General features: G+C 29.5%; 1 protein-coding gene across 2 annotated transcripts; it reads right to left on the bottom strand.

Annotated features, from left to right (window-relative positions):
* Nucleotides 1-11,099: 11,099 nt before the first annotated feature.
* LOC113855287 (NADPH:quinone oxidoreductase-like) lies at nt 11,100-13,334 on the bottom strand. 2 transcript variants are annotated; one of them, XM_027486865.1, is made up of 4 exons: nt 13,179-13,300; nt 12,971-13,099; nt 12,689-12,880; nt 11,102-11,660 (listed from the first exon to the last, which is right to left on the bottom strand). In XM_027486865.1, the coding sequence occupies exons 2-4, from the start codon at nt 13,071-13,073 to the stop codon at nt 11,356-11,358; spliced, it is 600 nt and encodes a 199-aa protein (XP_027342666.1). In that variant the 5' UTR covers nt 13,074-13,099; nt 13,179-13,300; the 3' UTR covers nt 11,102-11,355. The 2 variants fall into 2 exon arrangements, with proteins under 2 accessions (XP_027342665.1, XP_027342666.1); XM_027486864.1 differs by having other exon boundaries at nt 11,100-11,660; nt 12,971-13,334.
* Between the last annotated feature and the right edge of the window lie 8,749 nt (nt 13,335-22,083).

The following is a 22,083-nucleotide window of genomic DNA, read 5'->3' as shown; positions in this document are numbered from 1 at the left end:
TGAATTAGAAAGGGGAAAAAGGGATGAATGAGTTTGTGAGAGAATAAAAAATGGAGTTTGACGAAGGAATCGGTGGTGGAGATTGGAGAAGCCTAAATTGTCTACAGGTTTGGAAGGGATAGTCCATGTATTTAATATTATATTAATATTATATTAAAAAGGGATGAGAATTACCGTGTCCGTAGCACCATCCATGGACCCACTCTGTAAGTTTTCCACTTTTCCCAAAAGAAAACAAATATATATAATGTAAGAAGGGTAGGAGTACGACGCAGACGAAGGGGCAAAGATGTTTTGGGAGATTTGAATTTGATAATGAGTAAAAGGAAGATGCATGCCGCATGCATGTGTTTGGGTTAATTGGGTATATGTTCGGGTGATCAGTTGGCACAGTGCCACCCGTTATCTGAACTAAACCATATCAGATTTGATCGATTTGGATCGGATCAGACCTGCTAAATACTGGTTTGGATTATTTTTTGGTTTGAATTGGTTTGGGTTCATTGGTTTACCTGATCCAATGGACACCCCTAGTGATTTCAATAGGTATCCAGAGTGCAGATTCATATTGGTATGTTTATTCCACGCCAACCAGTGAATTTCTTTGACTTCTTTTCTATTCATCCGAATTGAAATTCTTGCTTGTGTTGAAATGAAAGTTGGATGCATATGTTAAGGTTTTAATTGAGTAATTTACGAACCCTGTAAAGAAGATTGTTTTGCTGCATTTCCGTTTGGGACATCATATGTCATGCATTTTGAAATACTTGTGTGATGTTGGACTCAAAATATAAATTTAGTAAGGGGAAGTACTTTCCAGTTATCAATATGAATATACGATTACCTTTTTTAAGGTGTATGTAAAATTCACTATGTTTCATGATAGTACTTCTTATTATTTGAACTAAGAAAAACTTACTTTTTGTGTATTCAGAAACACGTTTCCTGTAATGTTGTTATTTAATTGATTCTCCCAATTTCTAGTATTCTGAATTGCAATTCATGTTATGACACTATGTGATAATGTATACATGGGCCCCACTATGCATTTCCTATGAACCTTCTACTAAAGTTTTACTAACTGATTAAATGAAGGAAAGAAATCAATGTGATTATACTGAACCAAAATTTGTCTCACTCTTAAATTCTAGATTGGATATAACCATTAGTGTTTTGGTGATTTCTACACTTTTATTTCCTTTCGGTCTACGTCTTATACTAATTGTGATTAGACAATTGAATATTGGCAATAAGTAGAGACCTATATGTATTTAGATTTGATTTGTATAATGTATTCTCATAAATTATAATAAACTGTACCTGTGGATTATGGTGGTTGTTACTTTTGGGTTATGGATATTGATTGTATGAATCTTGATTTTCATAATCTCATAGAAATTAAATAGGAACCATTCAGGACTTTAGTAGCAACTAGACTCACACAACCTTATACAAACTTAGACAAAAGAATTTCAGGGAACCGTGATTAAATTAGAACGACTAGGATGAGGATTAAGAAGGAAGTTTAATAATTGTCGTTCACACTTCACATACCCCTTAAGTTTAATTATCTTCATCTCAATTAGATGTAATATATTAGGAGTACTGATTCATAAGACTTAACTAATTTGAACCATACTGAGCCTACGAAATAGGTTATGTTAGAGAAGTATACTTATCATTTTAAATAGGCTTTAGGATAGACTTTAAATCACTTATTATCTCATTATTATGTATGCAATAAGTCTTAACAAAGTAGATTTCACATTTATTTTGTTTGGGACCTGAGCACTACTATACACGGAGTACACAGTATGAAACAAATATGTAACATCCTTCTTTTAATATATAAATAATTTGCATTTATAACTTATAAACATGATTAGGAAAAAATTGATAAAAACTTGTATATTTGGAATAAATGGTACAATATGAAAATACGAATTAATAAACTTTATGAATTTACAATATTTCTCCTTAGAAGATTTCCACTGTCAATAAATAAAATACATAAGTGATTTTATTACATTAAATCAAATTTATCTGATCAGTTTCTTTCCCACAATTCCTGTCGAGTATGACCCTAGAACGGATTAACCATATTTGTTTCTTCTCTTTCATTACCTGAAAATAATCAGTAAGGGTGAGTACTTCTTGCCCCACTAAGTTTCTCTTAATATAAATTAATTACCAGTAATTAGAGTTATAACCTAATATCCTATTCTAATTCATTATTAACAGGGTACAGTCCATATTTACATCCATAACATCCAAATACATACAATCATCAATTAGAGCACATACCACAATTCACTCATTATACATGCATTTCTATGTTGACTTGTATGTTATTATACATCTGTCATATCATTTCAATTCATATGTCACAATACATATATCCTAGTGACACCCGTCGATGTACTACAACACACGTATCATAACAACATAAATCGATCTGCTACGATATATATATATATATATATATATATATATATATATAATAATCATACATATTCTATATCATATCCCATCTATAACACTTTTAATCATAATTGCCCCTGGGATCCCTTGAGAACTTCCTAGCATAGATAGCTGCTAGTTGGCTGCAACATTACGGATACACGTGTGCCACCCCGGCCCCTTATAGTAAAGGTATAGTCAGGAGCTTTGTGGGGAGATGAGCGTGTGGCTTGTGAATGTTTATTTTCAATAATTTTATGTGCACCCTTTTCATTATTAACATTCACCATTCTCATTTCCCCAAGATTTCTGAAATCTTTTCCTTAACTCTATACCCCCAGTGTATCGCTGTACTATCTATACTTATTCTCTTTCTCATTCTCAACATTTCTCATTTCACATTCTTTATATCAATCAGCATATTATGATTTGTGAGTCACAATTTATATAAATTCATGGATTACAATATGTATGATAACACATCCTTTCAATGTGCTATAATTTATATCATAATCACTCTATTTCAAGTTGCGTGAACTCATGCATTATAATCACGCCTCATACTCTTTCTCAATCATATTCTCATTTCTCATTCATACATCACATGTTCTCACTTTCATTCAACACTTTATTCATTTCTATAATTCTACTTATATTGCATACATTTCAGTCATCACTTTATACATGTACTTATTGCATCATACCAGTTCAACATATAAAGTGATCATACAAAGTCATATCACGCAACCAATACAATACATTAAACTTATCACAGAGACTATCACACAATGTCACACTATACATGCAATACAATGCGCTGAAGGTCGGACACCTTCGGACTCAACCCAACTCGTACCATCTCAAGGTAGTCTCCTAACCTAGAGTTCATTATTGTATATCTTCTATTACTTAATCCATATACATTCTCTAAGAATTCGATTTCATTTCTTTTAAAGAACTCAAAGTCTTTCTTTTATCCAAAATATCCTTTCACCATAAAATCATAGGTTTTTACTAAAATAGGTTATTCACATCCTCCTAGGGTCGTTAAATATGTATATACAAACTTAAAGCTCAAAAATACTCCCATTACTTGGTAACGGTTCCTCCCAACTAGTTCTCTGAGTGATCTACAGAGAGATTCCATAGTATCCACGGAGAGATCTTCCGAAAGGTAAGGTTTCCTAAGTATTTCAAGGTAGAGATCTTAATATGAGAAGAGAACCAAAGAAAAGGGATAAAATAGAGATCTGAAACGAGAAACTTACTTAGATTTGAGAAAAACGGATGTTTGAGCTCAAATCTGAAAGAGATCCAGAGTTATTGGAGGTTTTCTTTGAGAAAGGAGAGGGAGAGAACGAAGAGGATGGAGAGGGATATGTGATTTGGTTGAAAATGAAGATTTTAGGGCGAGAGTTCTTTAAATATCTCTCAAACTCGCGACTTTCTCGCTACAGCTAGAAGTTTTCTTAATTTGTTGTCTGTCATTCTAGCTACAGCGAGAACTCCTCGCTACAACGAGAGCATCCTCGCTACAGCGATCTACAGCGAGAAGGCTCCAAAATGTTTCATTTTCACCGCCTCATTCTCGCTACAACAAGATATCCTATAGTTCACATCAATTAAACACTTCTAATTTCAAATAACTAACATTAATTGCAATAATAATAAATTACAAAATGAGGGTGTTATAAAATACGATGAAAACTTGTGTATAACTTTGTTTGAGTTTAATTACCATTATAAATAGCATACATTATTTATAATAGATAGAATGGACATGTGTATGTTGCCTTTGTTTGGGTCTGATTGTTATTGTTAAAAGGTGTGTGGGTTTTGGAATGGCAATAATTCATCTATACGATCATTCATCTGCATTGTTTATGTGAACGAGAAAGGAGAGTCATGGCAACAATCCAGCACAACTGCGAAATGCTTGTGTCTAGGTTTGTGAAAGAGCCTTGGGGGTAGTGAAGGGAGGATGACCCAATGGCGTGGAGTAGCTCACCACAGCCGGACTACGAGTGACATGCATTGCATCTCTTGGAGTCATCTAAACCTATATGAATATGCGATATAAATTAATAAGTTCTTGAATGTTAGCATTATGTGAATGGATCAAAGGTTTTGTTTAAGTTGCTTTAATTTAGTTGTTGTATTTATAGTATGAATTATTATTACTGTCTAGAACTTACCCTCTGGTTTGTTTCTTCCCATTTTTTTTTTGGTCTTGCTTTATATGTATGTATTTCAGATGTGCACCGATCGAGCCAAAATCTGGGTACTGGACAGCGAGGAGGAGATGTGGCTGTATGAACCTTAGACTCATCGATGCATGTTTTGAGGGCTAGTCACTATGAGTGTGAGACCTATAACTGACAAATGGTGGAAGCCCTACTGGAACGATAGTCTCTTGGCCAAGATTTTTATTCTATTACAAGAAACTAATCACCACCTACTTTTACCTTTGCTACCTCCAGATCAAACACCATCTTTTGACCCTTCTAGAGGGCTTGACAAAGGAAAAGCCCCTATGGACCCTGAACCCCTGCCTACTTTCGAGTCAGTACCTATTTTCGAACCTAAGTGGAAAGATATAGAGGTTGTTGAATCTTCCATTTGACCTATACCCCGTCGCCTTATGAGAGCTTCTCCTCCATCCTTAGACGAGACAAGACCTTCCATAAGATGCTCTCGCCACCATAACCTATATCTTGTTCACTGCCTCCTACTGTTAAATGGATAGACAGTGAAGATGATCTGCCACTTCCTTTCCAGCCCTGAGCAGGAGATGATCCGCCTTCCTTTGATGGGATGGAATCTGACCCAGTGAAGACTCCCTCCCATTGGAGTACTATATGTAGTTATGTTTGAGTTATGGACTGGATATTGCTAGTAGGGTGGATTTATTTTGTTTATTTTGAGACACTATGTGTTATGGGTTACTGTTGATTTAAACATGTGGAATGTTTGGTTTGGATGGACATGTTTAAACTATTACTCTTCTATAATTATATACATGCACTTCCATATTTCATTTATGCCCCTGTATGATTACATTTGAGGTAATGCCTTATGTCTTTCAATGTTATTAATTTAGTGTGGACCATGCCATTGTGTAATAATTTGAAATTTGATTGAGAAGTAAAGATAATGTGATGATATAATGATGATGTTCACAAGTGCTATGAATTATAAGTAGGTAAGGATAATGTGCATTGGAATTCCCTTTTTATTTGAATGTTGACACAATTGATTATTCATATTTACCAAGATTTGGATCCTTTATTGGATTGGCAGCATTGATTTTGATGTATGTAAAAGGATATCATATGATTGTAAATTTTCCTGGTGATCATTAGGACATGCCATGAATAAAAAATGAGCTAGGATTTCGTGATAGTAGAGTTTAATAACTTAACTAGAGAAATTTGTGGGACTTACTTCATGTTTCACTTGAATGCTTGATTTTAAATATATATTATATGTATTATAACAACGTTATGCACGTTAACTCTCTCATCTGCTATACATGGTTGTTCTATGATATGATGTGTTGCTCTACTCTAGTAGTGTCTCGAAGTAGTAATTTAGTCGTGACAATATGTTTCTTTATTTCATCAATATGGGCTTGAATGAGATCTTTGACTGTTATGAAAAGTTAATGATGCATGATTAATTGATTTAGAATGATTAAAATATTTTTCTCCAGTATATGTGATGTGGAGTAAGTTTAGGTATAATGTAATTTAGCCATGATTTAATGAAATGAATGAGGAAAAAGAGATGAATGAAATTTGATGTGAATACTTGAGAAAATATGAGTAAAAGAAAAGGAATAACAATAGAAAAAAAAAGGAATAACTAATACGGGTGTTGTAAAATACCGATTAATGTGATTATAATATATATGTTGTAGTATACTGATTAGTGTGATTACAACACACATGTATTAGGACAATATTGATTAGTGTAAACAATATGATTTTAGTGTGCTATTGTTGAGTTTTTATATGAATAATTCAGAGATACACTAAAAATATAGAGTCAAGAGGTAATTTAGAAAATTTGTGGAAAATGAGAATAATGAATGCTAATAACTGATGTACAGACAATTGATAGTAAAAGCATTCATAGGTCTCGTTAATAGTATGATGTTGTGCACTATGAATATTTGATCTCCTGAGGATCGATGTACCTAATGATACTATCTAAATTGTAGATACCGCTAGAAGTAAATGCACCTTGTCTAGTTGTTATTTTTTTTGATGAATTGATTGATTGTCTAGTTTGCATTTTTTTTACTTAATTTTTTCTTGCTACATGATTTTATGAAATGTGCAGCAATCACCCTTTTTGTTTTGTTTTTTGTGACTTTATAATATAAATTCATGAAAATAGATAAATGAGAGCCTGAACTGAGTTATGAGAGAAGATTGAAGAAGACATTAGGTGAATGAAAGCTTCTTGTCCTTGTGAATAATTGCATGAAATTTAGGTCTTTAATTAGGTATCTTTTATTTCTTTTCTAGTTTTGCTAGAGAAAGGATAAATTTGGGTTGTAATATTATTTTTTCATAATTTTTAAATAAAATTTCTTGATGAATCAATTTAGTGATTGTAATTATTAGCGTGAATATAAACTTATTTAGTGGTAGATAATATTGAAAATAAGATGGTTGAGGGTTGTCTAGAAAACCCAGAAATACAAATAAAATTTCAAATATAAAGAATAATTTCAGGAATAATATTCTTAAACGAAATGAACTAAAATGCAAAGCTTATTTCAACAATTTTTTTGAATTAGAGTTCTTGAAATATTTTTCTTTGAGTTGCTAGGTAAATGCTTTCAAAATAGAAGATTAAAGTTTACGTTGAAGTTAAAATTAAATTATACATCTTGAATTTTAAAGAAGTTAAATAAAAAAATTATATAAAAAGGTGAGAAGCTTAAATTAATTTTAAATTTTAATTTATTTTACCTTCATTTTTATAAGTATTTAAATTTATTCAAACTTAAGACTAAACTTAATTTGGCTAATAAATAACGTGAAACTAAAAATCCACCAAAAGCATGTAATTAGCAGTCACATAGCGCCAATTGATCTCTATACCTTGGGAGCTTCTGAAAATCAAACCTTGAACTTTCAATACGTTGAATCAAAATTGTATGATAGAAAAATAGCAGTTTCATGACATTCAAATTCGAAGAAGTGCCATGCATTCAAATAATTATACACATAAATTATTTTAAATAACTAACGGCTTATTACTTTTGGAAATAACTTTAATAAACAAATAATTATTTATTTTTTAAAATTAATTGTTTCCAAACATGTACTTAATAATCCGTTACGGTAAGGAGTTACTCGGCAATATTGCAATACCAACCCTTACACTACCTTTTTTTTTGCCACAAAATAGCAATAATAATAATAATCAAGAGAAAGAAAGGTATATATATTTTTTACTTTTAATAAAAAATACATATTTAATTCTTTAATTTTAAAGCTTATGTTCTCATCTTTTTAAAATATTTCTAGACTAGCCCACTGTAAAAGTTTATTTTCCTCGTTCTAATTATGTATATCGTTAGATAACCTAAGACAAGTGCCTTAAGCCTCACATTATCAATCAATTGAACTATTTAATATTTTAATTAATAACTATTAATAAAATTATAAAAATATTAATTTTGATAGCTATTTAACAAGAATATCACTTAAAGAATAAAAAAGTGTATATTTTTAAAAAAAATAAAAATACACTCACAAACAAATTTTTTAATTTATCATAACATGATTTGAAATTAAATATATATATATTATCTAATGATTCTTCAAGCAATCCTTAAAGCGCTGATTAGCTGGATTTATGATTTATGTAATTGTCATTATTTTATTAGTTTTTCTCCTATTTGGAATCAAATGGTAAATTGTTAGTTACAAGTTTAATTTAATGCTATAAATATTTTTACAATTTTAATCACTAAATTTTAATATATTTTTTATTTTTTTAAAATAGATCTCTTATTTTCTTGTTTTTTTTTTCTCCTTCTTGTTTCTGTAGAATAATAGTTTAGTAGCCATAAAATATATAAGTATTTCATTTTGGGGTAAATAAGCCTAAATTTAATAATAAAGAAATAATTTTTTATATTTTTATATATAATTATATATATGATAAAATTATTTTAAACAATAATATTATCAAAATAATAAAAATCAATAAATTAAATACTTTTAAAATATAATTTATTTTAAAATAATACTTTTGTGGTATAGTATAAAAATATTTTTAATTTAGATGTCAATAGTATATATATATATTTATATATATAAAAGTATAAATTTAATAGACAAGACTTTTAAAAGTAAACTCTAAATTAAAAAAATTAAAATAATTTTTATAAATATAAAAATAAGTATTCATGGAAGATTTAAAAATTTATATAAGATAAAAAAAAAAGTTAAATCACAACTTTACTCTCTAAAATTTTAAAAAATATTAGAAAAAACATATGTAAAAAGTTAAATTATTACAATAAAAAATAATGTAATTTAAAAATTATTTTTAGTTAATTTTAATTTTAAGATGTATTTATAATAAATGTTAAATAAAAGTAGTTCTACTTAATACTTTATTTTTTAAATAGTAGACTCTCATTTATAATATAAAAATTAATGATCAATATTTATTGTAATTGTTACTACTGTAAAAAAAATTAAAATTAAAATCACTTAAATCTTATTTTAGATTAATAATATTATGACGTAAAATTATTTAAGGGGTTATTGGGAAAGGGAAGTTTTAGAGGAAGGAGAGGATATAAATTTATATTTTAAATAAATATATTTAAATTTAATATTTTTAAAAATAAAAAATATAAATTAATATATTAATAAAAATTTAATAATATATTTATCATCGTAGATAATATATAATTATTTTAATTTAAAATAAAAAAATATGTTATCCCTTTCTTTTCCTTTCAAAATTTTCCTCCTAAACATACTTTAAGTAAAATGCTAAAATTACTTGATTATAAAACATTGATAAATAATTTTAAAACTTAACGAACTAAAAATAATAATATAAAATTTTATAATATACATTACACATTTTTTTTTTTTATATTTTTGGTTAAAGCTGTAATATTCCTTAACTTGGCCCTGGACGGTAAAAGGCTTATATGAATCGATTTGTTTTCCAATTCATTCTAACACTTTTTTAATTAAATTTATTCATTATTATTATTATGAGAAAAAAAAAAGAGTAATAAGAAAAAAAAGTGAAACGTTCAAATATTAATTTAGTTCAATTAATATGACTTATATAAAAGAAAAATGTATTTTCAACTTTGATAAAGATGTACATCCAATCAAAGAAAAAAGCATTTATTACCTTTTTAGAGAAAAGAATGTATAATCATAGTTCGCAGTACATATACTAACATGCACATCTTTGTTGGCTTTGTTGATACTTATTGAAACAAATAAGATTCTCCTACAAAGAGAGACACATGGGCAACGCTACTAAACTATGAACTCCACCACTACAATTGTTGTTATTTACTTATTTTCATGGTTCTTACTTTTTATTACTTACCTTTCCCTCTCTTTTTGTATATTTTCTTATAATTTCACTTGTCTTCATGCTCATTGTAGTTCTCACATTAAGCTCTTTTATTTTCAACATCTTTAGACCCTACATTGTTAAAAATAGTTAAGCTCTCTCAATCTTGTACTTGCTCTCTTAACCATTGTTTGTTTGTAGTTTCTTCAACAAAAATAACACCATCTAAATCTAAAAGTAAACACACACTATAGTACTAATACTCTCATAAATCATTATAGGATAGAGAGAAGATTAATCTTAAAATAATGACACTTAACAAAGAAACTAAACATGTTACTTACATTTATGTTTTAGAGGAAGATGATGATGTTGAAATTATTGGTGGGATTGATCAAAGAAAACATATTTCACTTGGGTCAAATAAAGTTACATTTATGTTCATATTATAAATGAAATTTAGTAGTTTCCAATTTCAAAACTCCTACATATAGACTACAATAATATTTTTATAAGGATTAAAAGTGAATTTCAATTATTTTGTAGGCACCTGAAACAAATTTAACATTTTAAATAGTATCAACACATGAAACTTTGTTAGTCATGTCAGTGATTAATAGAGACAAAATAATAATAAAGAATAATTTTGGCTATTTTACATAATTAGGGACTAAAACAATATTTTTTGTAAGGACTAAAAGTGAATTTTAATGATTTTACATGGATTAAAAGTATCTTTAATTTTTTTTATCTCTATTATTTTCACTTTATACGCTTAAAAACTAAGATATTCAATAAATATTATTCTTTTTCGGGTTATTTTTTTCTTTCTTTTGACTTAAAAAATAATTATGTAATAATTTATAAATTCAAGAAAATGATGTAAGTGAGCCTCGTATATTATCATTCATCTTTGAATGAAGCAAATATAGATGTAACATTTTAACGTGTTAAGATTAAATAGTTTGTTTGTCAGCATTAGTCAACCTTTGCTTCAATTTGAAACATTAATCACGTATGTGTCTTGGGATTACTCTAATGTAATTGTGGAAGACAAGAATATAATGAAATTGTTTAACTTAAATTCATCATCTTGAACATAACCTTGTAGATTGTACTCACAACGATAGTAAACTAGAAGGTAGAAACCAAGACATGAGAAGACAAAAATAAAAATTAAAAAAGTTCTAAAGAACAAATAGGTTTTGTGTCTGCAGATATCATCACAGTTGTCATGCAGGCATGGAGAGTCTGAATCACAACAATATATTTAAAGTTCAGAGCTTATTTCAACAATTTCAGGGACGAATCAAAGTTGTTTCAATATCTTCCTTTAAGTTGCAAGGTAAATGCTTTCAAGGACAGAAGGGTTTCCTTCAACTTATTCTTGACCTCTTCATCAATCAAGTCACCATCATTGTTAAACTTTGGTGGTGGCTGGAATGCATTGAGGAAGAACTCAGGTTTATTGATGAAATGAAGATCAAGAAAAATTCCAATTTGGCGGAGATGATATTGTGATCTTCCTCCACCAAACCCTCCTCCAGCACTCACTATAGCAGCAGCTTTACCTGCCCAAACATTTGGTGCCCTTGATGCCCAGTCAATTGCATTCTTCAGTGGACCTAAAATAATAAAAGGAGAGAATATTAGCAAATATAAGCTCAAGTATTTTATGATGAACTAATCTCTACCAAGTTTTGACACGTACTAAAATCTTGCTAAATTTACCAAATCAAATATATAATAACTGCTGCATCCATCTAAAACTCCCTAAAACGAATGTTGTAAGCTAGCACTTGGTATTATGCACAAACCACCAATTAATCATTTATACTTTCTGTAGTTTCTTAAAATAGTGATTGATATTTTCAATGTTTCATCAAAGTGGTATGATAGGCAAATTATAGGTCCATGACCATGACTAAGCACACGTTAGAGCAGTTACACACACAAGCATCCAACTTCCAGAAATTTTTCGGATGTTCTTAAGTTACACATTTAAACCAAGCATACTAATTAGAATACATTTATAGATCAAACAGAGAATATGCGCAAAAGTTGTTTTCTCAGACCATTTAAACAAACTAAACTTGTCTCTACTTCCCTTGTGCTGCCAACATAAGAGAAAACTCCAAATCCCAGAAAAAAATAGAAACTCAATTTCTTGCTGCTGTTCATGCTATAATATATGGGGCGCGGTGGTATAAATTGAAGGAACAAACTTGAAGAAATTAAGACACAGTTTTTGAAACCAGTGTAACTAATAAGAATTTATAGATAATTAGTTTTTTATAAAAATAATAAAATTTACAGTATTAATGTGATTAAATGTTATAATTCTTAATAAAATATATTATTTATTAATTTTTATTATCTACTATTTTGTAGAAATTTAAGAAAATCATAGTTAACTAGCCTAAGTTGTGCTCGAAGTTTCTTTTGTTAGAAAGTGTTATTTTTATTTTTAGGTTAAGATTAAACATCTATAAATAATAAATTTTATTAAGAAAAAGTATATTTATCACATCAAAATATAAAAAAAAATTATTAAAAATTTATTTTAATATATTACAATTAATTCTATAGATAAAAGTTAAGAAAGTGTTTTTATTATTATAAAAAAAATCATGATAGATGAGTGGAGAGGTACCTGTGACAGAATAATTATACTCAGGGGAAGCAAATAGAATGCTATCAGCTTGAAGAATCTTCTGGCGAAAGGCCTCAACTTCGGGAGGGTAAGTGCCATTTTTCTCAAGATCAGTGTTGACGAAAGGCAAAGGCGAAATATCAACGTACTCAATTTGGATGCCTTCAACGCTTCCTTTGCTTATTTCAATAGCTGCCATCAAAGTCAACCCAAATTTTTTGAAAAAAGAATAATAGTAAAGAAAATAGTAGATAGATAGAGTGAGAGTGTGTTATTACGAACCAGAACGGATAAGGCCTGTGTTGTAAGAGGCCTTTCGAAGAGAGCCAGAAAGTGCTGCAACCTTAATAACTGGCGAGGATGCTCCCACAACAGCTGCTGCCATGTTTTCTTGGTATTGTTGGATGATGTCTGGGAGAAGGGAAGAGGGTGACTTGCTTTATATAACAAACAAACGAGAAAAAGGAAAGGAAGGAAGTGGATCAAATACTCAAACGTTATGATGTGGATTCGCTGCCGACAGATTCACAGTACCAAATTGAATTCAACTTTGGAGGATTTTATTTATTGTCTCCGAGTGATGCTGTGTGTTGCGTAGGGGTGACATTTTACATCTTCCATAGGCCCCAATGTTTTGGATTCACTCGCCACTCACCCTGTCCCCTGTCTTCTTTTTTAACTCCTAAGACTCGATTTTTAATTTTTAAAAGATAAAAAATATTTATTTATTAATATAAAAATATTTTTATTTTTTGTAATTTTTTAACTGACTTGTTAATTTATTGGTTATCAATTTTTTTTTTATATTTTTTAGTTTAACTCGTTTTCTAAATAAAGCGAGACTGGTTAACTTCTTTTTTTTTTGCATAGCACGTTGGTTCATTTTGTTTTTATTTTAATTATTAAATTTATAATTTTGATAACTTTTAAGTTTTAAGGTGGTATAGTTAAAAATACTAAATTTCATTAATAAAGTAATATTTTTATAATAAATATATTTTTTAATAAAAATTTTCACTTTTAATTATGTATTTTTAAAATTAATAATATTTTTTTAATAAAAATAATTTATAATTTTTATTGTAACAAAATAATTAAAAGCATTATATCATTGACATTCAATTTTGTAGAAGAGAAAAAGAAGGAAGTCAAGAGTTATTGTTAACGATTTATTTAGAACAAAAAATAACAAATCAAACGTGGGATACTTAGATTTATGGGATGATATGGGCATAAGTTTATATAGCTTATCACCAAAATTTGTTAATTCATCATTTCTAAGACCTCTATAAAATTACATTGAGATCACGAGACAACATCTTTTTGAAAACCCCTTCATGGAAAAAGTAATTTTTAAGATTTTTAATTCATAACCATCATTCTTTATCACATTGACAATCAAATACACAATGATAATGAAAGAATACCAGACAGATACAAGATAGGTTCATTTATTCAAAATAATTAAAGCACTTATATAGGCAAATACACAACTAAAGAAATACCACCCAAAATAGGATAAACTATAGCCATGATTCAAAAGTTCCTAATAACTAGAAAAAGGACTGCTAAGACCTAGTAAAATAACAATTGAAAGACAAAAAAACAAAATACACCAATAAACCCTCCCTTAAATTGATGTTTGCCATAATTCAGTTTAATGGCTTGACTGACTTCAGCATGCAAACTCCAAGTGACATTCTGTGCTTCATGAATAACTCTCTTTTGAGTGCCTTGGTGAAGATATCAACAACTTGATATTCACTCTTAAAATAGATCAGATTAATTACTTTATTATTACTTAATTCTCTTAAGAAGTCAAATTTCACATCAATGTGCTTGCTTCTTTCGTGTAGCACTGGATTCTTTGACAGTTTGATTGCTGAGTTGTTATCATAGAAAATTTGAGTAGTCCCGAGTTGCTTGAATTTCAGTGCATATGCAGTTGTTGCAACAAATTCTACCTTTGTGCTTGATAAAGTAACAATAGGTTGCCTTTTAGAGAACCAAGAAACAACACTTGAGCCAAGCATAAAAACACACCCGGAAGTGCTACTATCATCTTGATCTCCTACATAATCGTTGTCAGTGAATCTCAACAGATTTGACTTCTTATCTTTCTTGTAAAATAGTCCAAAATCTCTAGTTCCTTGCAAGTAGAAAAAGATCCTTTTGGCAGCAAACAGATGCATTTATGTGGGATGCTCCATGTACCTGTTGATCAGGCTTACAGAATACATTATATTAGCCTTGTAGCAGTTAGATACATCAAATTGCCCACAATTTTTTTCATAAAGTGTGTTATTAACCTTCTTGCCTTTAGGATCTTTATGTAACTTCAAACCACATTCAACTAGAATGTTTACAGAATTGTAATCCTTCATCTGAAATCTATCTAAAATTTCTCCTACATATTTCTTTTGAGAAAGAAAAATCCCATCATCTGGTTGCATTATTTCTATACCAAGGAAGTAGTGCATCATGCTAAGATCAGTCATTTCAAATTCATCCATCATAGATTTCTTAAAGTCATCAAACATGGCAAGATAATTTCTTGTAAATATAAGATCATCAACAACCAAACAAATTATAACCAATTATCCTTTTTTTCCAAATTTAATAAGCAATGTGTGCTCATAAGGACACTTTGAAAAACCAATCTTTAAGAAATAAGATTCAATACGACTATACTAAGCCTATGGGGTTTGTTTTAGCCCATAAAAGGCATTTTTAAATTTGTAAATTTTGTGTTCATTTCTAATTTTCACATAGCTAGGGAGTTCATCAATAAATACCTATTCCTCCAAGTAGCCATGTAAGAAGGCTTATTTAACATCTAGTTGAAAAATAGGCCAAGAATTTTGTATTGCTAGGGCAATTACCAACCTGATTGTGCCATGTCTTACAATTGGTAAGAATACTTCTATATAATCAACTCCGTACTGCTGTACACCTTTAGCCACAAAGTGTGCCTTGTATTTATCCACATCTCCATTTTCGTTCAGTTTTGTTTTGAAAACTCATTTTACTCCAATGGTTTTGTACCTGTTCAAAAGATCACATAGCTCCCAATTATCATTCCTTTCAATGGAATTGATTTCGTCATCCATTGCTTTTCTCCATTTATCTTCTTTGATAGTGTTACTTTCTCAATAGTTGCACTAAAAGTGAATTTGACTAGCAAGTATATTAGTATTGTTGTAGCAAGTTATAAAATCTTGGAATCATGTTTAAGTCGCAAATATTGTCATTAGGGAATAGTTTTCTCAAGTATCACTTCACAATTCAACAATTAGTTGAGCCTAAAGCAATTCAATTGGAGTTTATAATTTTTGAAAGCAAAATTAACAAGTACAGAGTTCAGAAAAACGTAACAGAGCAAAGGCTACAAATTTGTGTATTAAAATTGATGAATGAAACATAGTTAGAGGTTTATTTCACCAAAACTTCAGTGTTAATTCAATCAAATTTTGAACTTTTAAGCATTTGGATTGAATGACAATCAATTTCACAATTTATTAATCAAAGGTTAATTCCTTAACTCAATGACTCTAACATTCAATTCAATCATCCTAATTCCTTAGATCTAATTCAATTAAATGTTGCATTAAGCATTAGAAACCAAAAGATTGCAAGATTAAGATGACTTATCCCTAAGAAATCAATAATCTTGATAGTTAATTCAGATCTGAGAAACAATTTCAACTTTCATTGATAAAAGCTTATCTGTGTTTAGTAAATCAAATTTTCATTCAACAACTACTTGAATAACAAAATCAACTACTCAATCCAATCAAATAATCAAAGTTCAGATTCAAAATCAATTCAACACTTCCATTTCAGATTCATAAATCTCTAACTACAAAGAGTTTAGACAACCATTACAAAATGAAAAGAGAAAGAAAGAGAAGAAGGAGAAGCGCAAAGAATCATCTTCAATCCAATTTTCAATCCAATTCCTCAAGATGTGAAGCTTGGAGTTCATTCCCAATTTCTCTCTCAGACTCTCTCAAGACAAGAAAATGAAATGAAAATGAAAAATGAACAAAAGATACAAAAAGTCTGAGCTAACTCATATTTATAGAATTTCCCGCCTTTCTGGCATGATCACTATTTTTCACTAAAGTGACCACGCAGAGGCCTTTCTGGTAACCTTCATGACTGGAACACTCACTATTTTTTTTTTTTATAAAAGTAGCAACGCAGAGGTTAATTACTCCTAGTGGCATGCGCGTATTCACTTTTGTACAAAACAGAAGTCACGCGCATCTTGTTCTATTGGACAACTCTCTAGAATAATCACTATTTTCTAAAATAGTGGTAATGCGTAGGTAGTTTTGCCTTCAAATCATGCGCGTGATCATTTTATTCAGAAATAGTGATCACGCGCAACCTATTGCTCCAAATCAAACTTATGCGTGTTTACTTTTGTACAAAATAGTAATCACGCACAAGTTGTTCTTCTCACCCAGCTTTGGAACGATCATTGTTATTAGAAATAGTGATAACATAGGATCACTCCTCATGGGCGTGGTTACTTTTGTAAGAAAAAGTGATAACGTACAAGTCAATCCTTGAAATTAGGCTCTGAAATGATCACTTTTCTTGAAAATAGTGATCACGCCCAATACTAGCTTCATCAATTCTTGTTCCTTGTCTCTAAAATTACTAATTTTCTTCTACCTTTCTCTTGATCTTCCAGCCTTATGAACTGGTGTGTAAAACTGGATTACTGGGCAAGTGTACTCGTTGTTAGAGTAATATTATGAAAAATAGAGTACCAAGTGTGGTATCTACATGGACTGTTATTAAGAGATACTTTCTTAATTGTGCAATTGTTAATGAATATGAAAAATAAATTTTGTTGATAAAATTGCTAAAAATAAAAGAATAATAAATTGAAAGGAACATATTTCTTATAATAATAAATTATAGAAAAGTATGACTAAAGGTATTCAAGGGAAATAGGCAAGTATTTAGACTGTAAATCCTCCTAAGTGTCCAAATAACTGAAATTCTTTTTCAACTACTTAGTTCTAAACCCTTATCGCTGCAGGAAATTCTAAATTAAATCAATACCTTTCTCAAGGATAATGATTCCTAACCCTCAGTTGATCAATCAGAATCTCTTCCTTAATTAATACCCCTAGGTTGCATTAAGTTCATTATGAATTCTATAATTAGGGTTAATCCTAATACAGAAAACTCACGTCTTTCTATCTCTAGAAATACATTCAAGTCTTTTTAATTGAGCAATGTTAAATTCATGCAGGAATTTTACTCAAATTCAAACAAGATAGAAGAAAATTGATACTACTCAATTAAACCCAAGAGAAAAGAACATGAAATAGCATTAGAAGAATTACAGAAAATTTAGTCAATTAGGATTCATTACGTCTAGATACTCAAAGGAAAATTAGAACCTAAACATCTTCAAACTAAAATTACAAAAAAGATGAAATAAAATGCTTTATCCCATCCTCCAGCCATCTCTGAGTCTTTCTTCCTTTCAAAACTGTCTCCTTTAGGTTTTTGTGCCAAGTTCCCTTTTATATGAGTGGCCAAGGACTCATCTTCTCGCAAAAATTTAAATTATGACGCACGTTAAAAGTACACGCCCGAGTACACGGCCATGTACTTTGGCTGTGTACATCTCTGGTTTCTAAAAGACGCTCTTCAAAGCTTTCCATAAAAGTACACGCTCATGTACACGGCCAAACACGGCCATGTACTTTGGCCGTGTACATCTCTGGTCTCTAATAATTGCACTTCACAGCTTTCTTGAAAAGTACACGCCCATGTACTTTGGCTGTGTACATCTCTGGTTTTGATGATACACTTCAATTGACGCGACCAGTGAGATACACGCTCATATACACGGACATGTACTTGCCCATGTATATCTCTGGTTCTTTGTGTGTTTTAATTCCCAATATCTTTTAAAACTTTCACTTCTTGATCCTTTTTCTTGAAATATAAATAAAATGAAATTAATAATAGTAAATTTTCTCAATGAATAGCTTAAAACTCTCAATTATCATTCATGAATTATAATGTAGGATCAAGTATAGAAAACATTTATCATGAACATAGCTCAGAATTTCCTACAAAATATGTTCTAATCAGTAATTTTTACATACAAAATTCATAAAATCTAAACAACTAACTATTTAGAAAAGACTTGAACATTCTATTATTTTTATGAGTTTTCCAGCTTTCTCTATTATGTTTTCTATATCAAATGTATTAAAACTAAGGTAAAATACTAGTAAAATATAGATTTATCACCATCCCAAACTTGAATTTTTGCTTGTCCTCAAGCAAATTAAAACATATCAAGGGCATGAAATCATTCATCATAAGGGAAGATTCAAAACATAAACTAGACAGCCACACACATCCACATAAATATATCAACAAAGATAAAACCCTACCTCTTTTGAGGACCAAATTGATTCCAAAAGATGTTTCTAACTTGCAAGTGTAGGTGAGCTTGAGAGAAAAGTTTATGGAGGTAAGAAAAAGAGAAAAATGGAGAAGAAAATGAGGGAGAGAAGTGACAAATTTATTAGGGAATAAGGGAGAGCAAATATCCAAGTGGCCATAATGAATGGAGTTACTTGACTAGTTTTGATTGGTTCATAAATCTTGTGGTCTCAAATGATCCACAAGATTAATTATAAGCCATTGGATCAAGGTGTGGTGGATGGCTTCCCAACCCTTGATAATTTAAATTATTGAAACTATACCGATTTCTCTCCTAATCGGAGATCTTTTATTTACCCAATTTTTCATTGGTATTTACTTAAGTTTTACTTAAAATTTTTAATTCTAGTCTACCTAATCAACATAGATTTGAATTCTAATAAATAGTCAATTAGTCCCTTATTAACCTTATTCATGTAAATTAATCAAGAAAATCAATTAATAGCAAAAAACAAATAGTTAAAATTTTGGACTGTTACACCTATAGTTTGTTGATGAGGATGTTATGTGGTTAGAGACAATGAGCGGCCTTTATAAAGGCCGCATTTATGTCATGTGGGACCTCTTTGTAGACTCAATGTCTCCTATATTTGTCATCGGAGATACTCCTTCTCTTACACCTGAGGAGGTGGAGGACATGATTCATACTCAAGTTCATGTCCTAAATGAAAAACTCCAAAAGCAGAATGAGAAGATATGGAAGACTAAGGAGAGTGCATGAAAAAAGAAGTAGGCGGAAAAAATGGAGAAGAAGATAGAGAAAAAGGTGACATTGAGGATGCAAAGGGAGATGCAGTAGCGGCATATGCAGATGTAGCAGATGTATGTATACTTTGAGCTCATGAAAGCAATTAGCTCCACATCTCTTCCTCTTCTTCCATCAGCTCTAGCACTACTAGTCTTTAGCTCCATGTGACATTCTTTCTCCTCCTCTTCCTCTACTGATGGTGATGCTCCTTCTAATGAAGATCACATCGACTATTCATGATAGATATTGTTATTTTATTTTTGACATTATTTCCTTAAATGTTTACATCTTTAATTGTAATGACATTTTAATTTAACATTTTATAAATAATTTTTGAATTTTAATTTATAATTTTATAATTTTCATTATATTTACAAATTATGATAATTAGGAACTATGAGTAATAATCATACAAGTAAACAAAAAGTAAAAAAATAAAAAATAAAAATCAATTTGTAACTTATAGACGGATTCAAAAATTCGTTTGTATTTATTTACCAACGAGAAAATTATAAGCAACTCTAGCCCATTTGTAAATCTGTCTGTAATGCTAAAATCTGTCTATAAGCATTTAAAAATTCGTCTTTATTTTCTATATTTTTAGTAGTGAGTTTTGACATTGATACATTAAAAACTTTTCTTGTAGCATCTTCATTCAAAACTTTCCTAAATTTCATGGTTAAAAGTAGAGTAAGTTGAAAGAATTAAAATTTTAAAAATTACCATGAACTAATATATAAATACACATTAAAATGTTAAGTACTCCTATAATAATGGGACAACACTAAGGACTCATTTGGTGGCTAGGATAAGGGTAGATAGGATGAGATAACATATTATATTTATTCTTAATCAAGTGTTTGTTGACCCACAATGATAGAATTAATTTATCCTATTACCTATATGATACTATTGGACTAGTGTAATTGTTATCCTCACAAAATAGCTGAGTTAGAAGAAAAAGGAAAAGATGGCAATTATCTTCTCTAAAATATCCTTAATTCACTACCTCTCTCTCTCCTCTCTATTTTTATATATTTTTAAAATTAAAAATATATTAATTTTTTTATAATTTTTATAAATTAAAAAATAAATAACGCATACAAAGTAAAAATAATTAAAATTTAATTTAGTAAATATAGACAAAAGAGTAATTTTGTTATTTTCTGCATATTTATGTAATATCTTTCTTTTTATCAAATATTGGATATGATAAAAATTTATCTATCCTACTCTTATTGGATGGATCCTATTCTAGTCGCCAAATGGACCCTAATTCACCCTAAAATTCCAAACTAAACAATTCATAAAAAATTGATTACCTTTTGTGGTTAAGTGTTGTTTATCCTTCTTATAATTATTTACTATAACTCTTCTTTATTATAAGGAACACTAATATTTCTCATCCCTTTCAAATTAGTTCAAGTGTTCCTCTCCTTTTAAGCCTAGGCTAATTCCTAGGAGGTAAAGGGATCTATATTGATTTCATTACTTGTAGAATTTTGCATAGGCTTACTTCTAACTTTTGAGTTTTTCTTGTCATTATATAGGAGTGTTATCATTGCTAGCATCCTTTTATATTTGTATATTGCCTTTTTGGAGTTGTTTCCTTTTCTATTTTGAGATTTTTTAATCAACTTCAAGGTATAAAGTAACTTTATGAAAAGACTTCTTAGCTTTCAAGATAGCCTCTTTTCCATAATCACCTTGACTAATTCTCTTATCGTATTAATTGCTAAAATTATTTGTTGAATTATCTTTATCCATATTATTCCATTCCTCTTTAATCTTTTCCTTTTGATGATAAATGTTCTCTAAATAATATTTTTCTCCACTAATAGCCATACTTTCAATCAAAGAAAGAAATTTAGTGTAATTTTTGTATTCAATGTTGAACTCTTGTTCAAGAACCTTGGAAAAAAGAAGAAATTTCCTTTTTAAATATAGTTTAAAACAAATTCTACCAAATTTATTTCTAAATAAATATGAGTGTTATCATCAATATAAAACATAGTACTTAGATATGATTCAAATTTTCACAAAAGATTTTCTTATATAATTTTAAAGATAAATCAAGAATTCTAACTCACAACTAATATGTGAAATGCATGGATGTTTAAACTTAAATGAGGGTGTTCACCATTAAAAGAACAAATAAAGA

Source organism: Abrus precatorius, unplaced genomic scaffold, assembly GCF_003935025.1.
Source record: "Abrus precatorius isolate BTA unplaced genomic scaffold, Abrus_2018 Scaffold11, whole genome shotgun sequence".
NCBI classification, from domain to species: Eukaryota; Viridiplantae; Streptophyta; class Magnoliopsida; order Fabales; family Fabaceae; genus Abrus; species Abrus precatorius.
Note: the sequence above shows the minus strand (reverse complement) of the source record. Positions and strands in the feature narration are given on the sequence as shown.